The sequence below is a fragment of the Branchiostoma floridae genome, chromosome 13, assembly GCF_000003815.2.
Source record: "Branchiostoma floridae strain S238N-H82 chromosome 13, Bfl_VNyyK, whole genome shotgun sequence".
Classification (NCBI taxonomy): Eukaryota; Metazoa; Chordata; class Leptocardii; order Amphioxiformes; family Branchiostomatidae; genus Branchiostoma; species Branchiostoma floridae.
This window is the reverse complement of record NC_049991.1, coordinates 14981845-15004192: the sequence shown is the minus strand read 5'-3', so window position 1 is coordinate 15004192 and position 22348 is coordinate 14981845. Positions and strand designations below refer to the sequence as shown.

The 22348-nt window shown below is 39.8% G+C and overlaps 1 protein-coding gene across 2 annotated transcripts; it reads right to left on the bottom strand.

Moving 5' to 3' along the window:
• Positions 1-96: 96 nt before the first annotated feature.
• Positions 97-21183, bottom strand: LOC118428850 (eukaryotic peptide chain release factor GTP-binding subunit ERF3A-like). Of its 2 annotated transcripts, none has more exons than XM_035839083.1 (15): positions 20886-21183; positions 14686-14760; positions 10876-10938; positions 9895-10077; positions 9593-9626; positions 9380-9457; positions 8649-8829; positions 8031-8185; positions 7571-7714; positions 6934-7108; positions 6290-6391; positions 5763-5834; positions 4567-4656; positions 3993-4167; positions 97-3497 (listed from the first exon to the last, which is right to left on the bottom strand). In XM_035839083.1, exons 1-15 carry the CDS (start codon positions 21067-21069, stop codon positions 3454-3456), a joined length of 1755 nt encoding a protein of 584 aa, XP_035694976.1. In that variant the 5' UTR covers positions 21070-21183; the 3' UTR covers positions 97-3453. The 2 variants fall into 2 exon arrangements, with proteins under 2 accessions (XP_035694976.1, XP_035694978.1); XM_035839085.1 differs by having other exon boundaries at positions 9895-10074.
• Positions 21184-22348: the final 1165 nt, after the last annotated feature.

The following is a 22348-nucleotide window of genomic DNA, read 5'->3' as shown; positions in this document are numbered from 1 at the left end:
AAGCCTGACCCCTCTGAGCTGCATAGGAAAGGATTGGTCCCTAGGTATGAATGGAATATCTATAGTAATTTTGTAAAGCAAAGAATACACACCATCTGCATTAAAACATTTTTATTACTAAAAGAAAAACAGTGATTCTCATTGCTCACTTCCATGCCCTGTAGGTCATATGCGACTTACAAGCGTCAGGCAACAGCAGTAAATATCAAGCAAACATAACGTCTCATTCATACCAGTAATCACGGATTTTCAAGATTTCATAAATGCAGACATTTCTCATGACTTCAACACAGGATTTATATAATGATGATAGTTATTGCAAGTGGTGGAATCTTCTGTATGTCTTTCATGGTCTTCCACTTTCAGTGTGGCCTGTTTCTGAGGGCATGAAAAATAAAAATATGTATATCAACTGCCATGTTCTCAATGGTGTGCTTGCCACAGTAGGCAGTTTGTTGTGAGAAATTACTGATGGCGTAGCATCAACAGCTAGTCTAGCAACCGTCTACTTCCCTACAAACCTTCCCTGTACCTATATTAAAGAGCATTCTTTGTCACTAAACAGCTGTACGAATGAACTACCAAAATTATCAATACACAAACTTGAGTATCATTACCAGATCAAACACACATAAATATAATAATGCAGCTGAGGTGTTCCATGTCGCATGGAGTGATAAAGACATGTTAATAACTGGTGGTGTTTGAATGAAACTCCCTTATAACAGGGAGATTTTACAAAGAATGGTAAGCATGGTTTCATATGGACATATTTCCTTCTCAAAACAAAACAAAACATCTGCAATAGTCTGGCATACATGTTTAGCCTAGCAGCATTGTCTGCAAAAGCCGTTTCAATGAAAATACTTGTACAACAAAACATACATTCGACTTGAAAAGTGTATTGACAAGACAATGTTAAGGCCAGGCATGAAATTGTAGTTACAGATCTCGTCAAATGAAATGTTAGGTGTGCCCATATATGCAGACAGATACATGTAACTTCATACCAATCACTACCACTCTGACTTAAGCTAGACTTTTTCTTACTTAGACCAGGTATAACATCGTAAATCATAAATGCATAGTACTAGAGTGAGCACTAAGTTTGTTATTTGTACACAAGCTGATCAATTGTAGCTATAGTGCCAACTTAACTGAACAAAATACAAGCCTCTCCTAGTCCTGCAGTATTGCTACATCAGGAATGCAAGCAGAACCTGCACCATTTTATCAATGCTGAAAAAGAAAGTAAAAGAAACATGATGCCAAAAATTTCCCTTTAATAAGGAATATCCTTTTCTCAACTGGGTAGTACCATTTTGCCCAGTATTCACCACTCCACTCTCTCAGAAAAACCTTCAACACCTTCCAACTTGTTTGTTAGCACCTTTATGCACTTAACACACACAACACCAACACACGGCAGCATCGATGTGGATACTCATAACTTTCTTTATCAGAGCTTCTCATGGTAATGAAACGTAAATAAAGGTGCACTATTACAATAGAGACTACATGGTATTGTCAGTTACACAGTCATGGGCCCAATACCATGCTTCCATTCACGCTGCACATTCTCACAATAACAAAAGGCCACAGCTTCACATTTCCTTGGCTCTCGGCTTTTCTTGAAATCAAGATGGAGCTGACTGATGACATGAAAAAAAAGCGTGCTTGTACAGTTGTACTCCAATATGTAGCTTTCTCTTTGGCATGCTTCCATGTTACCATACTTCATTTTTCATTTCTAAGAAAACCTACAGAGAACCAGGGAAACCAAAGTATGTGGCGATATATGCAGTTTTCTACATTTATCAAAATATTTGCACAAATGTTTGATCTCTAGTATTGTTGCCCTCCCCCCCTCCCAACCCAATCCCAACTTATATAGAAATTTGTCACAAACGATTGTTGTAGCACATACATATTGTATATCTCCATTTGCCAGGCCTACAATGCAGAGTCTCCCCACTACCAACACCAGGCCAGGTACACATGAGCACTCAGATTTCCACATCTGATTGAGAAATATCGTTTTAACTTCACCCACGTACAAACTCCCCCCCGCTAATGGTACCTACATGCAGCAAGGTCGACATTTTCAGTGTTTCCCATAGACTTGCTTTTCTTAAATTACCCTTGCTGTAGTACAAGCAATGAAGTACAATCAACATGTTTTATGGCAAATACAAATATGCTTGTATTGTGGCAATGACACCTTTCTGAACACAAGGAATGGGAAAACAAAAATATGGCAGAGTAAAAGACACATGGTGTGACGGATCAACATCGTTTTTTTCTGACCTATTCCTGAAAACAGCTTTATCTCTTTTCCACAAGCTTTTCCCTTTTACATGTCTGCAAAGAAAGTGATAAAAATAAGCTTCTCTGACTTTCATCCGTGCATTCTTTTGAGGTGTAGTAGTTTGGAAGGCTAGTTGGAAAGACTAAGACAGACCATGCCACACTTAATGGCAAACACTCTGCATTTCCAAGTCAATTAGCAACTTCCAGTAGATGCTCGGGTGTTACCCAAGAGAGCTGTAACACTGTACCAGCTGTACAGATACATGTAGATGTATTTCATACCGAACATCATTTTAGTTTTGCTGCTGGTCTTCACCATTTAACATTCATCCCCCAGACATTGCATTGATAATAAGAGGAGGTAACAGCAGTGTTCAGTGTATTGTTTATTGTGTATCTCTGCAGCTCCCTGCTATCTATGACAGCAGGATGTTAATGTTTGTCAGTTTTCTGTGGAGAAGGCAAGGGAACTGCAAGTTACAGGAAAACACTGAAGGTGACAACTTTTTTTGTCAGTCAGGGCCTGCAGATCAACTTTGGCTTGATGTAACAAGTGGACCTGTTGACTATTCAAAAGATTTTCCTTATCAAGTCACTTCCATTGTAGGTCCATAAGGACAGCATTTTTGTCCTTATGCTTTGAGGTAATAACTTTCTTTGAAAATAAAAATCACAAATGTCTCCAAACTGCTAACGGGCTGTTCTTCTAAGTGGAAGAAGCTATTTGAGATAAACAAAACGGTACAAACGGGTCTCGAGTCAACAAATCCACTGTTTTAAAGCCAAAACTGAAAAGCCACCTCATAGAATTCTCTCTTTCCACTACAAAGGCTTGGTGTAACCCCCCCCCCCTTCTGCCCCAGCTATACAACAAGATGTGCTGCTTTTACTCTCACTATTTACTGCCCAGTTCTGTGCTGATCACTATTTCTTTTTTTATGTGGAAGAATTTCTGAACCATCCTTCCTTACATTAGCCTATATTCAAGAGATGACTTTGTGACGTGGAACCTAAACAAAGGCCTGGCCTGAGCCTATTATTTATCAAAATCTTGTCAAGCTCAGGGTAGATTGTTTAGTGGAAGGGTCCAGAGTCCTCTTGATTGACCAGATGTTTCAGCTCTGGGTTGTTTGGGGTCATCTCTTATTCTCGCAGCTTCAGCACCTTGCCAACGGCAATGGTTTTACCTGCATGATGGGACACAAGTTTGTCAGTTGGATTCTAGATTTGCTTACACTTAGACTAGATGTTTAGGCCACACTGACTTAACGTTATGAGTGACATCCTCTGTAGACCCCAAAACTAATGCGCACAGGCGAAAAAAAATTCAGAAAAAAAATGCTGCTAAACCACAGGACAAAGCATCCAGTCCATTCAGGAAAAATCGTACGTGGACGCCATTCATAAAATTCTGTCAGTGTGGCCTTACCACAAGATTGTGAATTCTGCTGGACGAAACCTTTATCATTCGATATGGGCTGCTATAGAAACATTTTTAGCCCTCTTAGTCTTACCCCTGTTTATTTTACTCATCCTCCCCGTGATTTGAATGTTCTTTAATAGAAGTGCTTCAACACTGAGAAGTGGTTGATTTCAGCTAACATCGAGAAAACAGAAAAAGGTTAAGACAGTCCCCTCCAGGGGAAGGTCGCAAAAAGTTAACACAAGACTGTTTTTCTTACCTTCATCTCGTAGAGTGAAGCGGCCCATTTGAGGGAAGTCCTTGAAGGTTTCGATGCAGATGAGTCCTGTGGCCTCCAACCGAGCAATCACGATGTTGTCCTGCTTGATGAAACGTGGCCTCCCCTTCGTCTGGTCGATTTTGCCTGTCTTCCTATCCACCAATGCTAGCAATACCTAGACAGACAAATGCAGACATGGACATGTTTCAATTCTATAAGAATAACAAAAAGAATAACTAAAAACTTATCTTGCAGTACCAAAGAAAGCCACCAGTGGTCCATAATAAAACTTTCCTTACTCTGATTCCTACCCAAATACGAAGTATCATATGGATCCATTCACAACAAACAAACACACACACACACACACACAAACACACACAGATACAAAACAAACATCCTGAAACATATCATTTACCTTCTTTTTGGAGGTAATAATCTATCCTGTATGAGCGCTGATTATGTCATAATCATTGAACAGAGCAGAGACAAGGTAAAATGTAACCCCACAAGGTACCGCCACATGACATCACAATAAGTGGCAGCACATATCAACGCCACCTGGCACACCCACCTTGAACTGCACCTCCTCCACGCAGGCGTGGCAGTGCATCACGCAGCTGTAGCCGGCACAGATGATGGACTTGTGCTCCAGGATCACCACCTGACAGGGCAAAACAAAAATAAGTCTTACAGCCAAATATAACCACAATGTACATGTAAGAACAGCAGGTCATCCTCTAATGGTGAAAAGTGTACTGTAAATGCAGAAATGTTTGCGGTGGTTTTATGTTCGCGGTTTTCGTGGTGTCCGTTTCACCGCGAACTTAAAACCACGTGAAAATTTTTCCATGGCATGTGCTACAGTGCATGGTGCTGCCGTGAACTTAAAACCACCGTGAAAAGTCATTTATCCCGCTATCCCGAAATTAAACCCCCCAAAACTTAAATGCATTTACAGTAAGTCTTACGACGTGTCCTTCCGTCCCGGGACAGAAATTTGCTTGCTGGGACAGAAAATAATTTTACCCCATCTGTCCCAAAAATTACATGAAACTGTTGAACATGTACTTTTATAAGCTTAAAATGACATATTTAACCAGGAAAATCAACAACATGGGCTACCAAACAATGAGTGGGAAGGACAAAAATTTAAAGCTGAAGACAGCCCTGTCCTATAGCCATACATAACCACGATGTCCCGAAATAAAAACATGTAAGAGCAGCAGGTCATCCTCAAATGGGGCAAAGTGTTATCTCCAAGCAGATCTACCATATTTCTTGTAAGCAAGGACATACTTTTTTGACATTTCAACTTAGAAGTTGGTGCTTCAGGTCAAAGCCAATGTCCGAGTGCACACTTTAATTACAAGAAACACGGTAATGGTGTCAAGCCAGTATCCAAAGGCCAACCAGGATCCAATTGGCCACCGTAGGCATGCACATGTCAGATAAATTGGTTGGCCCTTTGGATACTGTCCTACCACCAATAGATCAGTGTGAAGATGAGGCAAAGTGTAATGCTATATAGCTGACTGTGTCATGTCTTTAGCCAAACACACCAGGTCAGATCTATACTCAACAGAGGTGTTGGGTTCATTTACAAGCAGCAGTTTGATGTCTAATGACTCCCAATACACAGGACTAACAGCTTAACGTCCCCTCAAAAGGATGACACGTATTTCACATCTTCTAATCAAAGTAAACATCATGTACAGGTGAATGAATAGCTTTAAGTTCTGTAAACAACAGTGATGTGAGCCACCATACCTGAGCATCGAACACCCTCCCTGTGCTGCACACATTGTCTGGTGAACACAACACGAAGCCTGGGATAATGTCCTGCACAAAGGGGAAGAGGATCCTATTATTTACACAATGCTGCAGATTTCAGCATAGTCATTCTTTGCCTCAAAAATAGTTAGAACATAAAATACCATACATTTAGTTAACATTCTGATAGCCTCTTTGCTGAAAAGCATCACATTACAATAACAGCCATTCAAACCTGACATCTTCCTGATAACAAAGCTTAATCTACCTACCCGTAAAATAATACAGGATACAAAAGTTACTCAAGCAACAGGGTAGATCTTGCAAATATTCAGACATTTCAGACAGCATCCAATACTAGACTCTTTCGCAAGTCGCTGACATAAGATAGTGGATGCTATGGGAAACATCTGATTCCAAAATGTACCCAGTTGGTTGAGTAACTTTCGCACTGTGAAAGTTACTCAAAAGTTTCGTACTTCCTTGACAAACTAAAGAAATATTTCTGCACCATCATAACCTACCTCTTCCTCTATACCCTTGAGTCTCAGCTTCAGGTTCTCTCCAGGACTGGCACTTTCCACTTCATTCTCATCTGACTGTAGGGCCAGGATTTCTACAGTTGTCTGGAACAACAAAAATGCATCATTCGTAAAGTATTTCATCAGGTTGGTACTTAACTGTATGACAAAGTTCTTTATTCCCAACCACATACAGCATTTACATGAGCCAACGTTTCGAATATAACAATTAGTTTACCTTTATCCAAAGCCTCATAATATTCAACTCATTGCAAGCTCAAGTCCAAGTCTATTATCAGCCTTGAGTAACCTTGTACCGTAGTTGTTTATGGCTCAGCATTATGGAATAGTCTACCTCTCAGCCAAAGAAGTACGCTAGAGGTACAGGTCATTTAAGCAGAGTATCTCTACAACTACACCACTGTAACCTCCCATTGCTTTTATCTATAGTGTTATTGTTTCTTGATGTTGTGTGCTTGATTGTTATGTGTTTTGATGTTATAATGTTGTGATGTGTCTGTTATTATCAAATGTTATGTAATTGTTCCCCAGGCTTACCTGAAAAACAGGTCAATGATCTGAGTTGTACTGTTGTGGTTAAACAAATCAAGTGAAAGTGAAGTGAAGCATGCTGAGCTGTGTTGTACCTTGTTTGGCATGAGCAACAGCTGCATGCCTCTGGTGATTGTTCCTGACTCCAGCTTGCCCAGTGCCACTGTGCCCATGTCCTTGTATCTGTCTGTGATAGGCACTCGGATGGGCCCGTCCGTCCTTCTGTCGATACTTTGCAATTCATCTAGGTACTGGATTAGGGGTGGGCCACTGTGGAGAGAAAAAAAGAAGGTAGTAATCAGACAATCTGACAACTTAAACATGTTCTTTCAAAATTGTATTCAGTCTTCAGAAACTTCCACTATCTTTTATGACATAAGCAGAAAGTGAATGTTAAATGTGGTACATGTATTAACCTTTAGAATACTGAAGTAGCAATTTGGCACCCAATTCTCTGTTCTTTGGTTACAAGGTTGGATGCAGGGAAAAAGTTAAATGGTGGTTACAGATTGAAATAGACTACTCAAATCTGTAAATTACAGCTCTTGGAAACTGATATTTCTTGCCAATGAAAGAGAAGAGTTGCCAAAACAATGTTTCAACCTGATACACAGGATATATCAAATGAGTAATGATGTGCTTATATTTCTTGTCCTTATTATAAATACACAAGCTCTGCAGAAAAAGAAAATATGCCTATTTTTAAGAAGAGTTTTTAAAAAGTGTCCTTACCTGTACCAGGGACAGATCTCTCTGTCTGGTTCTTTGAGGTTGGCACCGGTATATCCCGATACGGGAATAAAGTAGAGATCCTTCTTGGGGTTGAAGCCAACTTTCTTCAGGAATGGGATAAGTTTCTCCTTGCATTCTTCATACCTAGGGAATTAAAAAACACGAATTCAGCCACACTTTAAACATCACAAGGTAAAATACTTCCCATCTGTTAGTGTATAGGAGTATACTAAACTCCATCTCAATAGCCCTTGGGCCACACATTCCACTACAGTAGGGGCTAGTCCATGGGTAGTGGAGTGTGTTCAACTTCTATACTTACTCATAAGTGCTGAGTGCCAAGCAGACAAAGCAGTACATTGTACATACCATTTTTCAAGTCTTTCATGTTTTAAGCCCCTACACCTTCTAAATCACAGACAGGGTGAAAGACAATAGAAAAGGGTGATTTCAATTTTACCTTGCTTGACTCCATTCGACCGTGGGATCGTCCATTTTGTTGATAACTACAACTATGTGCTTGACTCCTGCTGTCTTCACCAGCATGGCATGCTCTCTCGTCTGACCTCCTCTCTCAAATCCTGTCTCAAACTCTCCTCTCCGAGCAGAAATCACCTGGAACAGACAAATACAAAGTCAAAACAGCTAACTACATTGTAATGTAAAAAAAAAATTGAAAATAAATGTAGGAGCATTCTCATTTGATTGTTTCAAAAAAATGCTTGCAAAATGTGCAAACATTAGTTGCAACAGGTTGTTATGAACCCACTGAGAAACAACTAAGACTATAATTAAGTATTAGACTCCCAAACACCCCCACCCCCAATGAATGTGTAATAGTCCAGGGAAGAGCTTTTTTTTTATCCTGACCATAGCATTTTATTGATTTATTTATTTGATTAAATTGATCATAAAAGACAGAAAAAATTAGTATAAAACACCTCTGCTGGTTGTCGCCACAGAAAACAAAACGTATGGCAATAACAACAATTAGAAAACACATTGCATTGAAAGTTCATAATTCCCTTTGAATATTTCCAATTTGTTGACTTTATACTGATAATAGAGCAACAGTTACCAGAATAGCTATGTCAGCTTGCGAGGCTCCACCGATCATGTTGGGCACAAAGCTCTTGTGACCAGGAGCGTCGAGAATGGTGAAGTGCCTTCTCTCTGTCTCAAAGTACGCTCTCCCTACTTCCACTGTCTTGCCTTTCTCCCTCTCCTCCAGGTTGGTGTCCAATGCCCATGACAGGTACCTTTCAAAAGAAGGAGAAAAAACATTCCATCTGTATGACATATATTTTGTGTCAGATAAGGATATTTTGATAAGGATCAGAGGACTGATCGAAAGCTTGTTGGTAAGCACTTTATTTTGTGTACGGATGTAAAGTTGAAAATTGTAACATAATGTATGACATATATGTAAATGCAACCATATCGACCAAATCAACAACTATGACATCCCAGTGGATGCTTTTGGGAGGACACTACTTCATCTGGTCTGAAATGTGGGTGGTGTGGGAGTAAGGGTGTTGCAAAATACACTGCTAAAAACACTACCAGAAACTGAAAAAATTTGGGGTCCTCAAACCAAAAAAATTGAAAAAATCCAATGTCTGAATCAGTATTCAAATTCTCGTCAGCGACGCACACAAAGTGTGTTCAAATTACTTGATAGAGGCAAATGATACAAGTAGAAGCCCCAGTGACACCATAAAATTAGGACCAGTCAAGAACAGCCATTACCAATGTTATCTTGGCCCAGTATGACATAAAGTGCATTAAACAAAAGCAAAGTCGACCCACCAAGTCTCTCTGTTCTTCTCCTTCGCTTCTCTCTCATATTTCTCCAGTGTCCTTTTGTCCACCATACCAGTCAGGTACCTAAAGTGCCACAAAGACAACATGTTAAAGAAGCAATCGCAAAACTAAGAATGTAACTTAAACATAATGACATAACGTTTCATAGAACCAAACGCAATATCGAATTGATTCACAGTACCACTGATTACTACTTACATGATCTGGCCTCCAATGGTAGACTTTCCGGCATCTGTAGGAAAGAAACAATGGAACTGAGCAAAGTGACAGCTTTACGGAATTGAAAGTTGTACATATATATGTAGGTTTCAGTTCATCCCAATGCATACAAGCATAGACTCTTTTGCAAAACCCCAATGAAAAATGGATGCTTCCATTTCACCCCTTATCCTATATGGAGACAGTGTAAATCTATTTCATGCATTTGTTTATCTATTATCCCCTATTATCCCCACGAACTTAAATGCATTAACAGTATCTTTTGATAAATCTGTACTGACCAACATGGCCGATGAAGATGACATTGATGTGCTCCTTGAGAGGCGCAGAGGGTTCATCTGGCTCTGGAGGCTTCTTCTTGACAGCTGCTGTCGCCTTGGCAGCCTCCTCCTCCTCTTCCTCCTCCTCCTCCTCTTCCATGAGCTCTCCCTCATCCTCTTCTTCTAACTCCCCATTGGCCGCTGCTGCAAGACAAGACGTCATTAAGTAGAATGTATTGGAAAAGCTCTGTAAATTTATTTACACAAGTTTTAAAAAGAGAGAGGAGACTCTGTAGATTTTAGATGACATAAAATGTAACCTCTTTACACCTATACTTAATCTATCTAACTCAAAGCATTTAGCCCATGTTGGGCAGGGATATGCAATAATGATCATTGTCATTCACTCATTGTCATTTAACAATCTACACCACAGCATATCTAGGACATGTCTGTCAAAACCAGACGTTATGCTGCAGCACTAAGGTCACACACCAGGGGACCTAAAATTGACCTTGACCTTCGTTTTCCCAACACTAACCCACAGACCAAATATCATCCCAATCTATAAAGACCTTCTTGAGTGACGTTGACAACAAATAGTTGGAAACACAGGAAGGATGGGAACTAATCCATCTATCATTCTCCAAGCTTAGTACATGCATCCTCCTACGCACAGTTCCCAGCCCAACCAGCTATCCACCTATGTGGGAACCCTGCTATCTGAAGGGCCACTCTCGGTTACTGTGAGCGTCGCCACAAACCAGCTGTCAGCCAATCAGAGAATAGCCTTTCAGTTTTCAGAAGGGATCTCGCAAAGGCCTGATTGGGCGCGATTTTGCCTGGTTCCCATTTAAGGGTAAGCTCATTGTATTCATAGGCAGGGCGGTCAGTAACCGGGGTAGCCCTTCAGATAGCAGGGTCCCCACATAGGCGATTAGCTGGTTGGGGACTGTGCATAGGAGGATGAGTACATGGAACAGTACAGGTACAGGGACCTACCCATGTCGTCTACAGTCCCAGGCTTGGGCTCTGCAGGGGGTGGCTCTGGGTCGTCCATAGGCTCTGCAGAACAGAAACCACCATAAATGTTCCATTAATGAAGGTTAGACATTCAGGGATAGAGGATTATGCTGTTTTTTTCATTCAATATACACCACTGGACAAGCTTTTTGAGAAATAATGGGCATTTCAGATCAGCATGGGTCTTCTTTTATTAGTTCTACAGGTCATTTTGGAATACCTGACAAATATAGATGTGCTCTTTGTGGGAGAAACAGTAATCCTGATAGCCAAAGCTGTGGGGCTGATGTCAATTAGCATGTTACCATGGCCAGTATTGATCAAAGGAGGCCATGTATGACATTTCTGTGTGAGGGAATGGAGTTTAAAATCTCCAACTAAACAATCCCCCTACAACTTGTGAATAGTTGTGATGCAGGAAATTATTTTGGGGTTGCAGAAGAAAAACAACATCAACTTGGCAAGTTGGCTCAGTAGTATGAACCACAAGAAAAATATATTTTGAGCCCTGCCTATGTATCAATGAATCTTATATATCTAGCAATATGTATTTCCGTAAAGCATTTGCTATAGAGAGCAACATAATACAAAAGTACATAAAACAGACCAGATTGTGGTAATAATCCATACCTGTTGTTTTGATCTTGATTTCAACAACCAAGATTATGGATTTGTTTTCAAAGAGCACTCTCACTAATTGAGCACTTGAAACATCAATTATTCAGTGGGTATCAAACAATTGATCAATAGTGTCTCCAACTCTGGATTTATCTCTCTATGCCACTAACCTCATGAGCCACTTGTTGAGGTATAATGGATGTCTGATAACACACAAAGGATGAGCCATGGGTATGCCTTTTGACACTTGGGGTTTCATTGTAAAAGCCATTATGTGTTTATTGTTCCCTAATCTATTTGAGACACTACAGATATCAGCTAATAAACCATGACTTTTTTCAGGGGAAGTTGGTCTTGTTGACTTAGAACCTGAAGGTTCTGGGTTCAAATCCCTGGCAGGCTGCGGTGTTGTGCTCTTGGGAAAGGCACTTTACACCTTTTTCCTTACTCGACATTCAGGTGGGAATACGTACCTAGATTTGGTTGGGAACGTAACGCATTTTGCTGTTGATTTCTACAATACTTGTTAATAGCTTGATTTTGATTTATACATTGTAATACCAAGCGGTGAAGCCTGAAATCAATTACCATGCAAAACTAACTTGGCTAGCCTGCAATCTGGAAAAACATTCCACAAATGGCAGGTGAGTATTCTGAGTTCTGGACAAGGCAACCTTATGACTTACTCTGGTTATGATGTCATACACACTAAGATATTCATATTTCTTTGCTTAAGTATAACAAATATCTAGAGAATTAATGCCACAAGCAGACTGATTGCATTGTCAGCCATGACAACTCTCATAATGCAAAAATATGTAGACACATAAAGGATTACTTTGTTATCGGAAAATAATACCGAAACCCACCATTAGCCTTACATGATTGTTGTAACATGACCTTACTGATATACAGTGAAACTTGTATAAGCGACCACGTCTGTAAGACGACCATCGGCCTATTACGACCGCTTTTGGCCGGTCCCGATTTTCCTCCCCATAGACACAAGCATTAAGCAACGTGGCCAAAGCGACCACTTGTCTTCTGTGACCGCGACCACCCCGAATCCGGTCCGCCCGCGACCGAAATGTTGCCGAAGACGACCGCGTCATTTTCAAGTGTGTAGTGGCCTCGATTTTTGATGATATCTGGCGGGAAATCCGCAAAAATCGGCTTGTGTTTTGGCGAAGAAAACTTGCCGAAACGACTGCGTCATTTTCAAGACTCTAGCAACTGTCGATATTTGATGATAACTTGCGAGAAATATCGCTAAAATTGGCTTGTGTTTTGGCAACTAAAATGTTACCGAAACCACTGCGTTATTTTCAAGGGTATAACATCGTCGATTTTTTATCATAACTGCCGGGAAATGACGGCAAAATCTGTGTGTTTGGGTGGTTCTGTTATCGCGCCGAGCCAAAATCAAACATGGCGCCCAAGAGGTCAAACGGTGTCATTGGGAAAGTCCACTGGAATGTAGGTAGAAATGTTGCGTGCGTTGTTATTGTACTCTACATTTAAACCCTACAAAATGCAAATTTATTTTCATAAAACTTGTTTAAAGTAAAGGTAACAGATATAAGATATCTTTATAACTTTATAACACATTTCATTAGAGAATAAAAGGTGTATGTGTGTCTTTTTGAGAAGCTGCTCACCCCTGCTTCTAGTGAAGCGTCGATTTGTCAACATCTCCATGATTAGAAGCGTCGGTGGGGTTAAACTTGTTTTCTCGGCAAATTTTCGTCTTCTTGGCAGCGTTGAGACTTTAAGACCCGCGCCAGAAGAGAAACAAACTCACCCACATTATTTTCATGGGTAACAGCGTTGAAATGAACCACTTATTTTTCTGCCGTGCTGCCGATTTGAAAGAAGGTTCCCGTCTTGTCGGGCGTGTGTGCGTGTGCTTTTTTGTTATGGCGGTAAGCTCCCCAACTTATTTCTGACCCGTTGGCTGTGATTCACAAAGTAAAAAGATAGGCAATTAGCGTTGTTAACACGAAAATTGCATTTTAAAACACTCGTGGGGCGTCGGGTTCTCCACTGAAAACAGCGATGTTGTTGTAGCAATATGGACCATTGTCTTGACGGTGTCGCCCATTCACAAGTTTTTGACAGACAATGCCGGCGGGAAAAATGACGCTGCTCCGGCAACAAAAAGCTACGAAAATTTGAAAGAATAGCCCTAAATTTTGGTTGGTATAACAATACTATATGAATCATACAGGAAGACCGTTCAACAGTGATAATGTTTCTCATGTGCAAATGTACAGGTTCGTGGAATTAAACTATTTTAAAGACCATTAACTTTGAAGTCATTGTGTCTGTCATTGTATCTTGTCACTTTTTCTTTCTTTGCACAAGAAGACCACGTGTCTAAAACGACCACTTTGCACTGGTCCCCAGGGTGGTCTTCTTAGACAAGTTTCACTGTATTATGGATATAAGATTTATTTTGTGTTAAAGTTTTGTAGTTTGCAGTTGACTGTATGAATGTCAAGGTACTTTCTGTTGTGCCAATGAAGCTTCTCTAATCTCATTTGAACTTCACGTAGGGCAACTGTCTGGCTACCATCCAGTTTGTTCCTATGTTTGCTTCTGCTACCCGTCTGGGGAGATATATGTTCAAATCTTTTGGTGGTAACGTCAGTTAATGAGCGAATTAAGGAACGGAGCACTTGTTCAATGACAACAGGCCCTCTCGCAAGCGGACGGAGGGCATTTCGGGTGTTGGAAGGCCTGTTCAAACAAGCGGTTGAACCCAATCTTTAATTTGCTCATGTGTATTGACTAACCATGCTCCCGTCCAAAATTTGGATGATTGCAGACATTATTAAAGGTTCCCTGACGGAATAGCAGAAAAGTGACTGTATATAGCATATAATAAAAGTCAGAGCGAGAAGCGACTGTATTTAGTGTATAATAAACGTCAGAGTGAACTACCATCCGGATGGCACCCAGGCTAGGGAATTGTAGAAATGAGGAGAGTTTACCTTTTGATAATAACCATGATATAACCACATGTATATAAAAAATTATATGACTTGTTATGTATACAATGAGGGATGATAGATAAGGATAGCTTGGTGCATTAGAGAGGTTCGGTTTTTCTGTATGTGTGTATCTATAACTTCATGTTGAAAAATTCAATTAAAAAAAAAAAAGTTCTACCTTGTGTATCTCCTCCCGCAGCAGTCTCCACGTCCATGGCATTGTCTGCTGACCCTGCTGCTGGGGACGCTGCGTCTGTAGGAAGGACAGAACAGCAGTTTTTTTTAGTCCTTCTCTCTGTTTCATTGTTCCAAGTCAAACTTTTCAAATTATTCACTTGTCCAGATTCTTACAGCTCCAAAAATCTCAGTCCTTTTGTAGCTTTTTAGTGGAATCATCAGTAAACGACTGGATATTTTTAAAAAAATCTGTAGGAAGGACATAACCCCCATTACTGGCAATACTCCACAGGGCCGTAATGGCCACTATATCAGCCACTGCACACGTCTTATCATATATCCACATCAACACAACACCCCGCTGAGCAGCGCTTTACAATGTTAAAACCCTGCCAAGGTTAACTTAAGATAACAACACCTTACTTATTATTTATCTCAGCTCTTCAACTTGAGACGTGGTTTGTAATCTATCCGTTGTCTATAATGACATCGGTGAAGATAATGTTAAAAAAGCTTATAGTGTTATATTCACAACTACCAAAGAAACTAAACTGCAATACTTTCAATATAAGATTGTACACCATTTCTTGCCGACTAACAGTTGGTTAAGTAAGGTAAACCTGGTAGAGAAAGACAGTTGTAACAATTGCGATGAAAAGCATACCATAGAACATTTGTTTATTCATTGTAGATATACTATAGAATTTTGGCAACAATTTAGATATTGGTGGAAAAGCGTGACAAAGCAAGATATACGTTTAAGCAAGAATACGATAATATATTGTGTAATAGAACCAGCATACCTTGAGTTTTGTATAATGATAGCTAAATATAGCCTATACATCTGCTTTGTTAATGACATCAAACCCAGTATCCGACATTTCCTTTTACAACTAAAATTCCGAACATACAACATGTAAGATAAAAGGTCCTTCTCTGTCTGTATCCATCCAAGTTGTGGCACTTGTCCTTTGTATGTCTTTGTAATGTTTATTGAAAAAAAAAAAAAAAATCCGTTGTCTATTCAGAATCTTATTCATTCATTGGGAAAATACAAAATGAAATAATTAACTTGTCATGGTATTTGAAATTTGATGTGTGCTTTTTTTGTCATTGATAATAATAGCTACAGTGCACATACAACTTGAAGATGCATTCAAATGTCAACTTTCAAAATAAAAGCAGATGCATGATCTTTGTTTCATAGACATAGTTTCTCTATATCCAGAAACATGCTCTAATCTTGACAGCAAGACTTATACTGTAAATGGATAAGTGTTCAAGATGGGTAAATGTTCATGGTTTTCACTGTGACCTCTTTGTCATCAACTTAAAACCACTGTAAACATTTCTCCTCTGACAGTAAAATCCTGCATGGCAATTTTGACCCCAGATTTTAAACCACTACAAACACTCCATTTTCAGACCATCACCAAATAGAATCCCCGCAAAGATTTCTCCTTTTACAGTAAACGTAGACAAAGAACTCCTTGCCGCTTCATGAAATTGGGCTAAACCTCAATGCTAGTAAAAACCAACAACGCTGAATCATTTTCCACCAACTTATTACTCTACAGTGCACTTGCTTTCCTAATTGCACATGGCAAGGCCCCAAACACCATTAACTAGCTGGTCCCAGCATCTGTCTACCTTACTGTGGTGACAGTCATGTCAATACTGCTAACCTTTGGCATACAGATATCGGTATGGACTTATTGGCAGAATTTGATATGGACAGTGCTGCAGTCTGAATGCTTCAAGTGTAGAACCACACCCTGGTGTAGGGCTGTCTGTGCATGCTAAGTGGTGTGCATCTAAATGAAGCCAACAGGTGTTTGGGGTGGTACTCTCAACCCCATGGGATGATTTAACATGTGCTTTTCCAAACATATATACATTATGCATTCAGTACACATCATATGACACAGGCTTTCCAAAAGGTGTCAATGGGCTGTGGTATATTATCAATGTTATTCTGTCAGTATTTTGGGAAACTGGTTGTTATTGATTATCAATGCTCAGACGTTTTTGGACTGAGGCCATTTAAGGCCACACCAATTTAATTTCTTGGTTCACGGATTCGCTCGCTCCTATTTTTTGGGGAAAAAAATAAAAATAAAAATTACCACTCAGCAAATTTTCACCATTAATGAAGCCATTCAGCAACTTTCTGGTGTAGCAAATTGGCCTTTATATTATAATCTCCTTAAAGTGTGGGTACAGGTGCTGTTACTGTACAATAATAGTGTTTTTGTACTTTTTTCAAGCTGAAAACTTTTTTTCTTTGTGTTTTGGATTAGCCGTTACCTTTACCCCAACCATTTTACAATTTTTATTTTTATTTCGCCCTCTCGCTCCATATTATTTATGAAAAAATCCGTGAACCAAGAAATTAAATTGGTGTGGCCTAAGGACAGAATATATGACAAGATAGCTAATACTGTAAATACATTTAAGTTCGCAGGGATTTAATTTCACAGTAGCAGGAAAAGGGACTTTTCGCGGTGGATTTAAGTTCGCGGTAACACCATAGACTGCAGTCTTATACCATTATAGAAAAATGTTCGCGGTGGTTTTAAGTTCGCGGTGAAGTGGTCACCGCGAATACCGCGAACATTAATCCACCGCGAACATTTCTGCATTTACAGTACTGCCTTGGAACATAGCACTATCCCACTGGCACTGATGACTGTATCTGTATCTGTATCTATATCTATAGACTGTATTTTCATCTGTATCTGACTCTACCTTATTTCAGGCCTGACTCAAAGCTCTCACTATCTCCCCACAAAACCATTATGAAGCCAATTCACAGGCTTTCGAGTCAACAATGGTAACTTTGCTATTCAATCACTTGTCTTGTCTGCTTGTTAATTCAAACACGGCCTTGTCAAACCAAACTCTCTACATGTAGAGCCTCAAGGGCACTGGCTACATTTGGCCTTTGTCATTAAATATCAATATAAAGTGCATAGAGGTGGTAAGTATGTTTACCAAATTAATAAGGAACACCAACCTTTTAGGGAAGTTGCTTGTTATATTTAGTACCTGTGTTATAAGCAAAATATTTCCTTTACATATTTAAGCTCTATTATTAACACTACCTTTTCAAGCATAGATGAGGACAGCTTAGTATAATCTGACTGTACTGCATCTGGAAAGAACCATACCAAACCATGGTTAACCAGAATTGTGCCTTGTATTTCTACTGTGACTGTGAAGTACATTGCAGTGTTTAGGTAGTATTTTATCTAACAATACAAAACATACGGAAAGTATGATACATATTCACCAGCATTTTCAACATGTTTGGTTGGTGATGCTTACAATGGTTATCAATTGACCACTGGCATACTGTGTATAGTTAGAATACAAGGCCAAAAGCAATGTTTGGGAAAAATAAAGAACCTGATTAAATTGTGATTATAGCAGCCTACCCAACATCCAGTTAGCCCCAGACAGTGGAGTCTGCATTACACAGACTAAAGAACAGTCACCCAAGGCTAGCTACTGTAATTCATTCACTTTGTCTTCTCGGTACCAAACTTTCACAGTCTAAGAAAATTTAACTTGTTCTCAGAACTAAATGTTCACAGTGGCGGCAGGTGCAGGTAAAAAAACAAAGTCGGCAATTTATTTGTTATCAATAATGTTCATGTTACAGTTGTCACCTTGAAAACTTTGAACATAAAAGTACATTGAAAAAATCAGGAATTACCATAAACAGTATATCCTTGGCCCTACCCCTGTGCCCTTACTACTGTCACTGAGATGATATGTCTACGCTACAGCTGGCTAAAAATACAACTGGAAAAGTTGGCTTAACACCAGACAACTTTAACATACACACCTATATGTATACCATCCTGTACTGTAGTGAATTAGGCACCAGATAAGGCAAAGATAGCAATTTCAAAATGGGACAATCCCTACATAACACATACACAGCATCGCTATCTGCTCCATCTATGTTTGTTTACAAATTACGCAACACACTTCCTGTGAAACACCTTATACATAATCTACAGGCACATTTAACTAGTGGCATAAAATAGTATCAAAGCTGGCTTTAAGGAGTATAGCTGGCCAAAGGGTGTCATCAGCCACTGGTAGCCAAACATACTCCTTAGGCCGGCTTCACTCCTCTGGCAGCTTTTGATATTATCTTATGCTACCGTAGGATCTGCTTGGAGATTACTTATTCAACTTTAAGGGGAAGTGTGCGATGTCTCTGGCCATCTGGGCCACTCTCCCCATTTCTGACAAATCTATCATCCAGTATAGACATATAATAACAACTTCTCCCGTCTACAAACTACCAGTCAGTTCAGAATACTGATTGACAACTGTTCAAGGCCATGATCATGATGGGACATATTGAGTTTACAAGCATGCAAGCTTCTGAAAGTAAGAATGCAAGTCAGGCAAGTCTTTTCAGACTCAGCCTAGACAGAAAATTGCTGCAAACAGCTTTAGTTCTTCTACCATGTAACCTTACTTATCAAGTTATGGCTAAGTCTGTAATCTTGTTATCAACTCCAAAATATAAGTATACTGAGTAGTGTCCAGGAAGAGTTATTATTGTTTTGTACAGAGAAATAGGCACCATTTACTTAGACTTGGTTTTCTCAGCCTGCACTTTTCTTACATACTAGTACTCTTTTATTGCAGGACGAGTCGAGGTAAGAAAAGGGACAAGGAAAGTGGAGAATAATTACAGTTTACACTTACAGGAAGAGAAATTGTAGGTTGTAGCCATCTTTAGCTGCCAAAATTCTGAACTATCCAAATTACACTTTCGATAAATTACGACCTTTGTATAGGTTTAAAGAATATAACATTCAAGGTCACTTTACAGGCTGTTGCCCAAGAAGCGAGTCCAATAACCTGACATTTCTTCCATACCGTAATATTGCTGGGCATCTATAGGAAAGAGGGGATAGAGAATGTGGAGAATAACTACATACAGACAATCTTAAAGAGCTTGTAAGTTGTGGATGTCTTTACATACCAAAAGATCATAGTGAGTATCCAAATGACTACCTTTCTACCAGTTTACAAAATATCAAATCCAAGGTCACCTTACAGACAGACTGTTGGCCAAATAACAAGTCCAATAACCAGGTCAATGCCATATTATAATAATGGCTGATGTTAAAACAGGAAAAGGTTATCTAAGGCCAACATACTGTACAACCATGAGGGGTTATTACTTGATGCATGGTGGGCAGTGGCAGTTCAATAGGCTCTATATCGTTCCATGAAACATATGGTACGTACTCAACATGACTAAGCAATGGGCCTGGAGTTTTGACTGTGAAGTTTCGCATGTGAATTCATGGTCAGCATGAAATATTTTGGCATAGTCTACAAGAGAAACAACAGTTTAAGTTTAACGTTATAACGTTACATGTATGATATGTGTAAATATCAGCACCTGACAAATTATTACAAATGCCAAGCTATGTGCTTGCCAGTCTTCTATTGAGATGGGTGCACATGCTCCAGTTAGATCACGGAAACTAAAATGTTAGCGTTCCTGACCAACAATGAATGAAAACCCAGTTCCCCTTTTCAAGCTTTTGTTTACATCTCCTTGAAAGTTGACTGAAAAGCAAGATGGGAGCAGTAGGCCACAAATTGTTTCCCACTAAGTTGTTAATAACAGCCGAGAACACCAACAACACTTCACAACTGACTGCCAATCAACCATACATATGAAAATTCCATAGTGTTTTTCCATGAGGAGATTTGGTACAACGGTTGTTACAGAAAATGTCTTGTTTACCATACATGGTTGAGCATAACAGTGAGTCACCATTATGCCCCCCCCCCCCCACTTCGCACCACATATTTTGAATGGACAGACATCTGCCCTAGTATCTAAACCAGTGACATGTATAATTTACCAACCAAAGAGAATAGAAGAAGTGGTACAGAGTTTTTAGGAAAGACCTGCGGTGATGTAGGCGTAGGCAGACCAGTCAGCTGATCGTGTGAAAAGTGCCATGCCATGTCATATTTTCCCCCATGCCTGCGTGCGCCAAAAACATGGCGGACATTTTTTCGGACAATCGACAGACGTTCGTACGAGTGTACAGACAGCAAGATCAGGTAGAAATCGGCACATCTCCCGACCTAGTATTGCAGGGAACAAAATACATGTCTTCAGATCGAGTATTTTATCAGAATCGTGCGAACCTGGCTGCTGTTCCTGGGACGGAGAGGTCTTTGTCAACCAAGATGGTACGAAATCCGGGGCATTGATGTTCAAGCTGGAAAAAGGCTTCTGAATTTGTAGCGGTGCCTCGGTGTTTGCCGGTCCTGAGTCCGCTACTTGCTCCCAAGAATCGGGCTCCTGGTACTGTCCGTTCGTTGGGTCCATGTTGGGCGTAAAACCGCGGAATTTAAGTAGAAACGGTGCCTTCTGAGAGGCTACAGGAGAACTCACGACACAACCTCGTGTGCCGGCGTGACGTCATCTGGCGCGTACCACGCATGTGCGCACGTGCGGAAGGACGACATGATTGCGCAATGTGATACGGAGGCATGAGAGGATTGAGACAGATTTTTTTTTCATCATGAAATACGGACTTGGTGATATCGAGACGGTTCTTTCTATAAACTCCTTGATTATATGAATGTTATATCAACCTGCATCAATTTTCGTCCGTTCCTTCCAAAATGTTTAGGACTATGTTCCAAAATGTTTAGGACTACAAAATGAGCAAATAACGTTCAGGCTATAACGCCGTTAACCACAATATTGGTTGAAGAATGAAGAAAATATTTGATTGTTTCTGCTTTTAGAGCAGCCGAAGTTGGTAAAAGTACTAGTAAAAGCATCGAATTGTAGCAAATGTGAACTCATTTTAGAATTTAAAAAAAAAACAAATCTGCACTTTTCCTTCTTTGTTTGTTTCTTTATTTCTCTTTCTTTCATTCCTTCCTTCTTCCTCTCTTTCTGTTTCTTTCTTTCTTTCGTTTCACATAACGTTAACAACTGTTGATATTCTGCTGATTTACCGATCAATGAACTAACGTCATTGAACGCGCGAGACATTGTAGGCAGCAAGCCCCTTGCAGTTGGCTCCTCAAATAATCTTTAATATTGGCTTGAGAAAAAGAACCTAATATTCGTCTGGACGGAAATGGTGGGCGATTCACACGAGCGTCTCTTGTAGTTGACATTGACATGTGGAGCCAAATTAAAGTTTGTTCGCTCACTGAAGAGTTCAACAATAAAACTTTGTTCAATACTATAGTTAGTATTTGTTACCCAAGAGTGATTTTCTTAAGAAACGTGCCATTGTGCCACCTTAAGAACTTACAGAGTGTATTTTACATGTATGGTGGCCCCCCTTGGAAAACTTTCAGAAGTCGTAACGGTTAGGGGCCACCCACCTGTTTTGAGATGAATGAATGAATAACGTTAAATAAGTTGTGGAAATGTGTAAAACAAGGGGGGTTGTATCATTGGTCAAAAGTAGACAAACAATAATTGAATTCATTTGTGGCAGCAATGTAAGTTTTTACACTGTACTTTTGAAACGCACATTCATCGTCAGATTATCTTTCTTCCACAACAAGCTCCTTTCTATAAATTCTATCCATTGATTTAAGGGATCAACCAGAAAGTGTCACAAACGGGATTTATTATCGGG

Bases quoted from the DNA above. Each gene is read 5' to 3' on its own strand.
- LOC118428850 (XM_035839083.1), bottom strand. From the start codon at position 21,069: ATGGACCCAACGAACGGACAGTACCAGGAGCCCGATTCTTGGGAGCAA. The intron at 10,939-14,685 runs GTAGAACTTTTT...TCTGTTCTGCAG, and splicing joins TGCGGGAGGAGATACACAAG to AGCCTATGGACGACCCAGAG. The intron at 7,715-8,030 runs GTAAAATTGAAA...TTAATTCCCTAG, and splicing joins GTCGAATGGAGTCAAGCAAG to GTATGAAGAATGCAAGGAGA.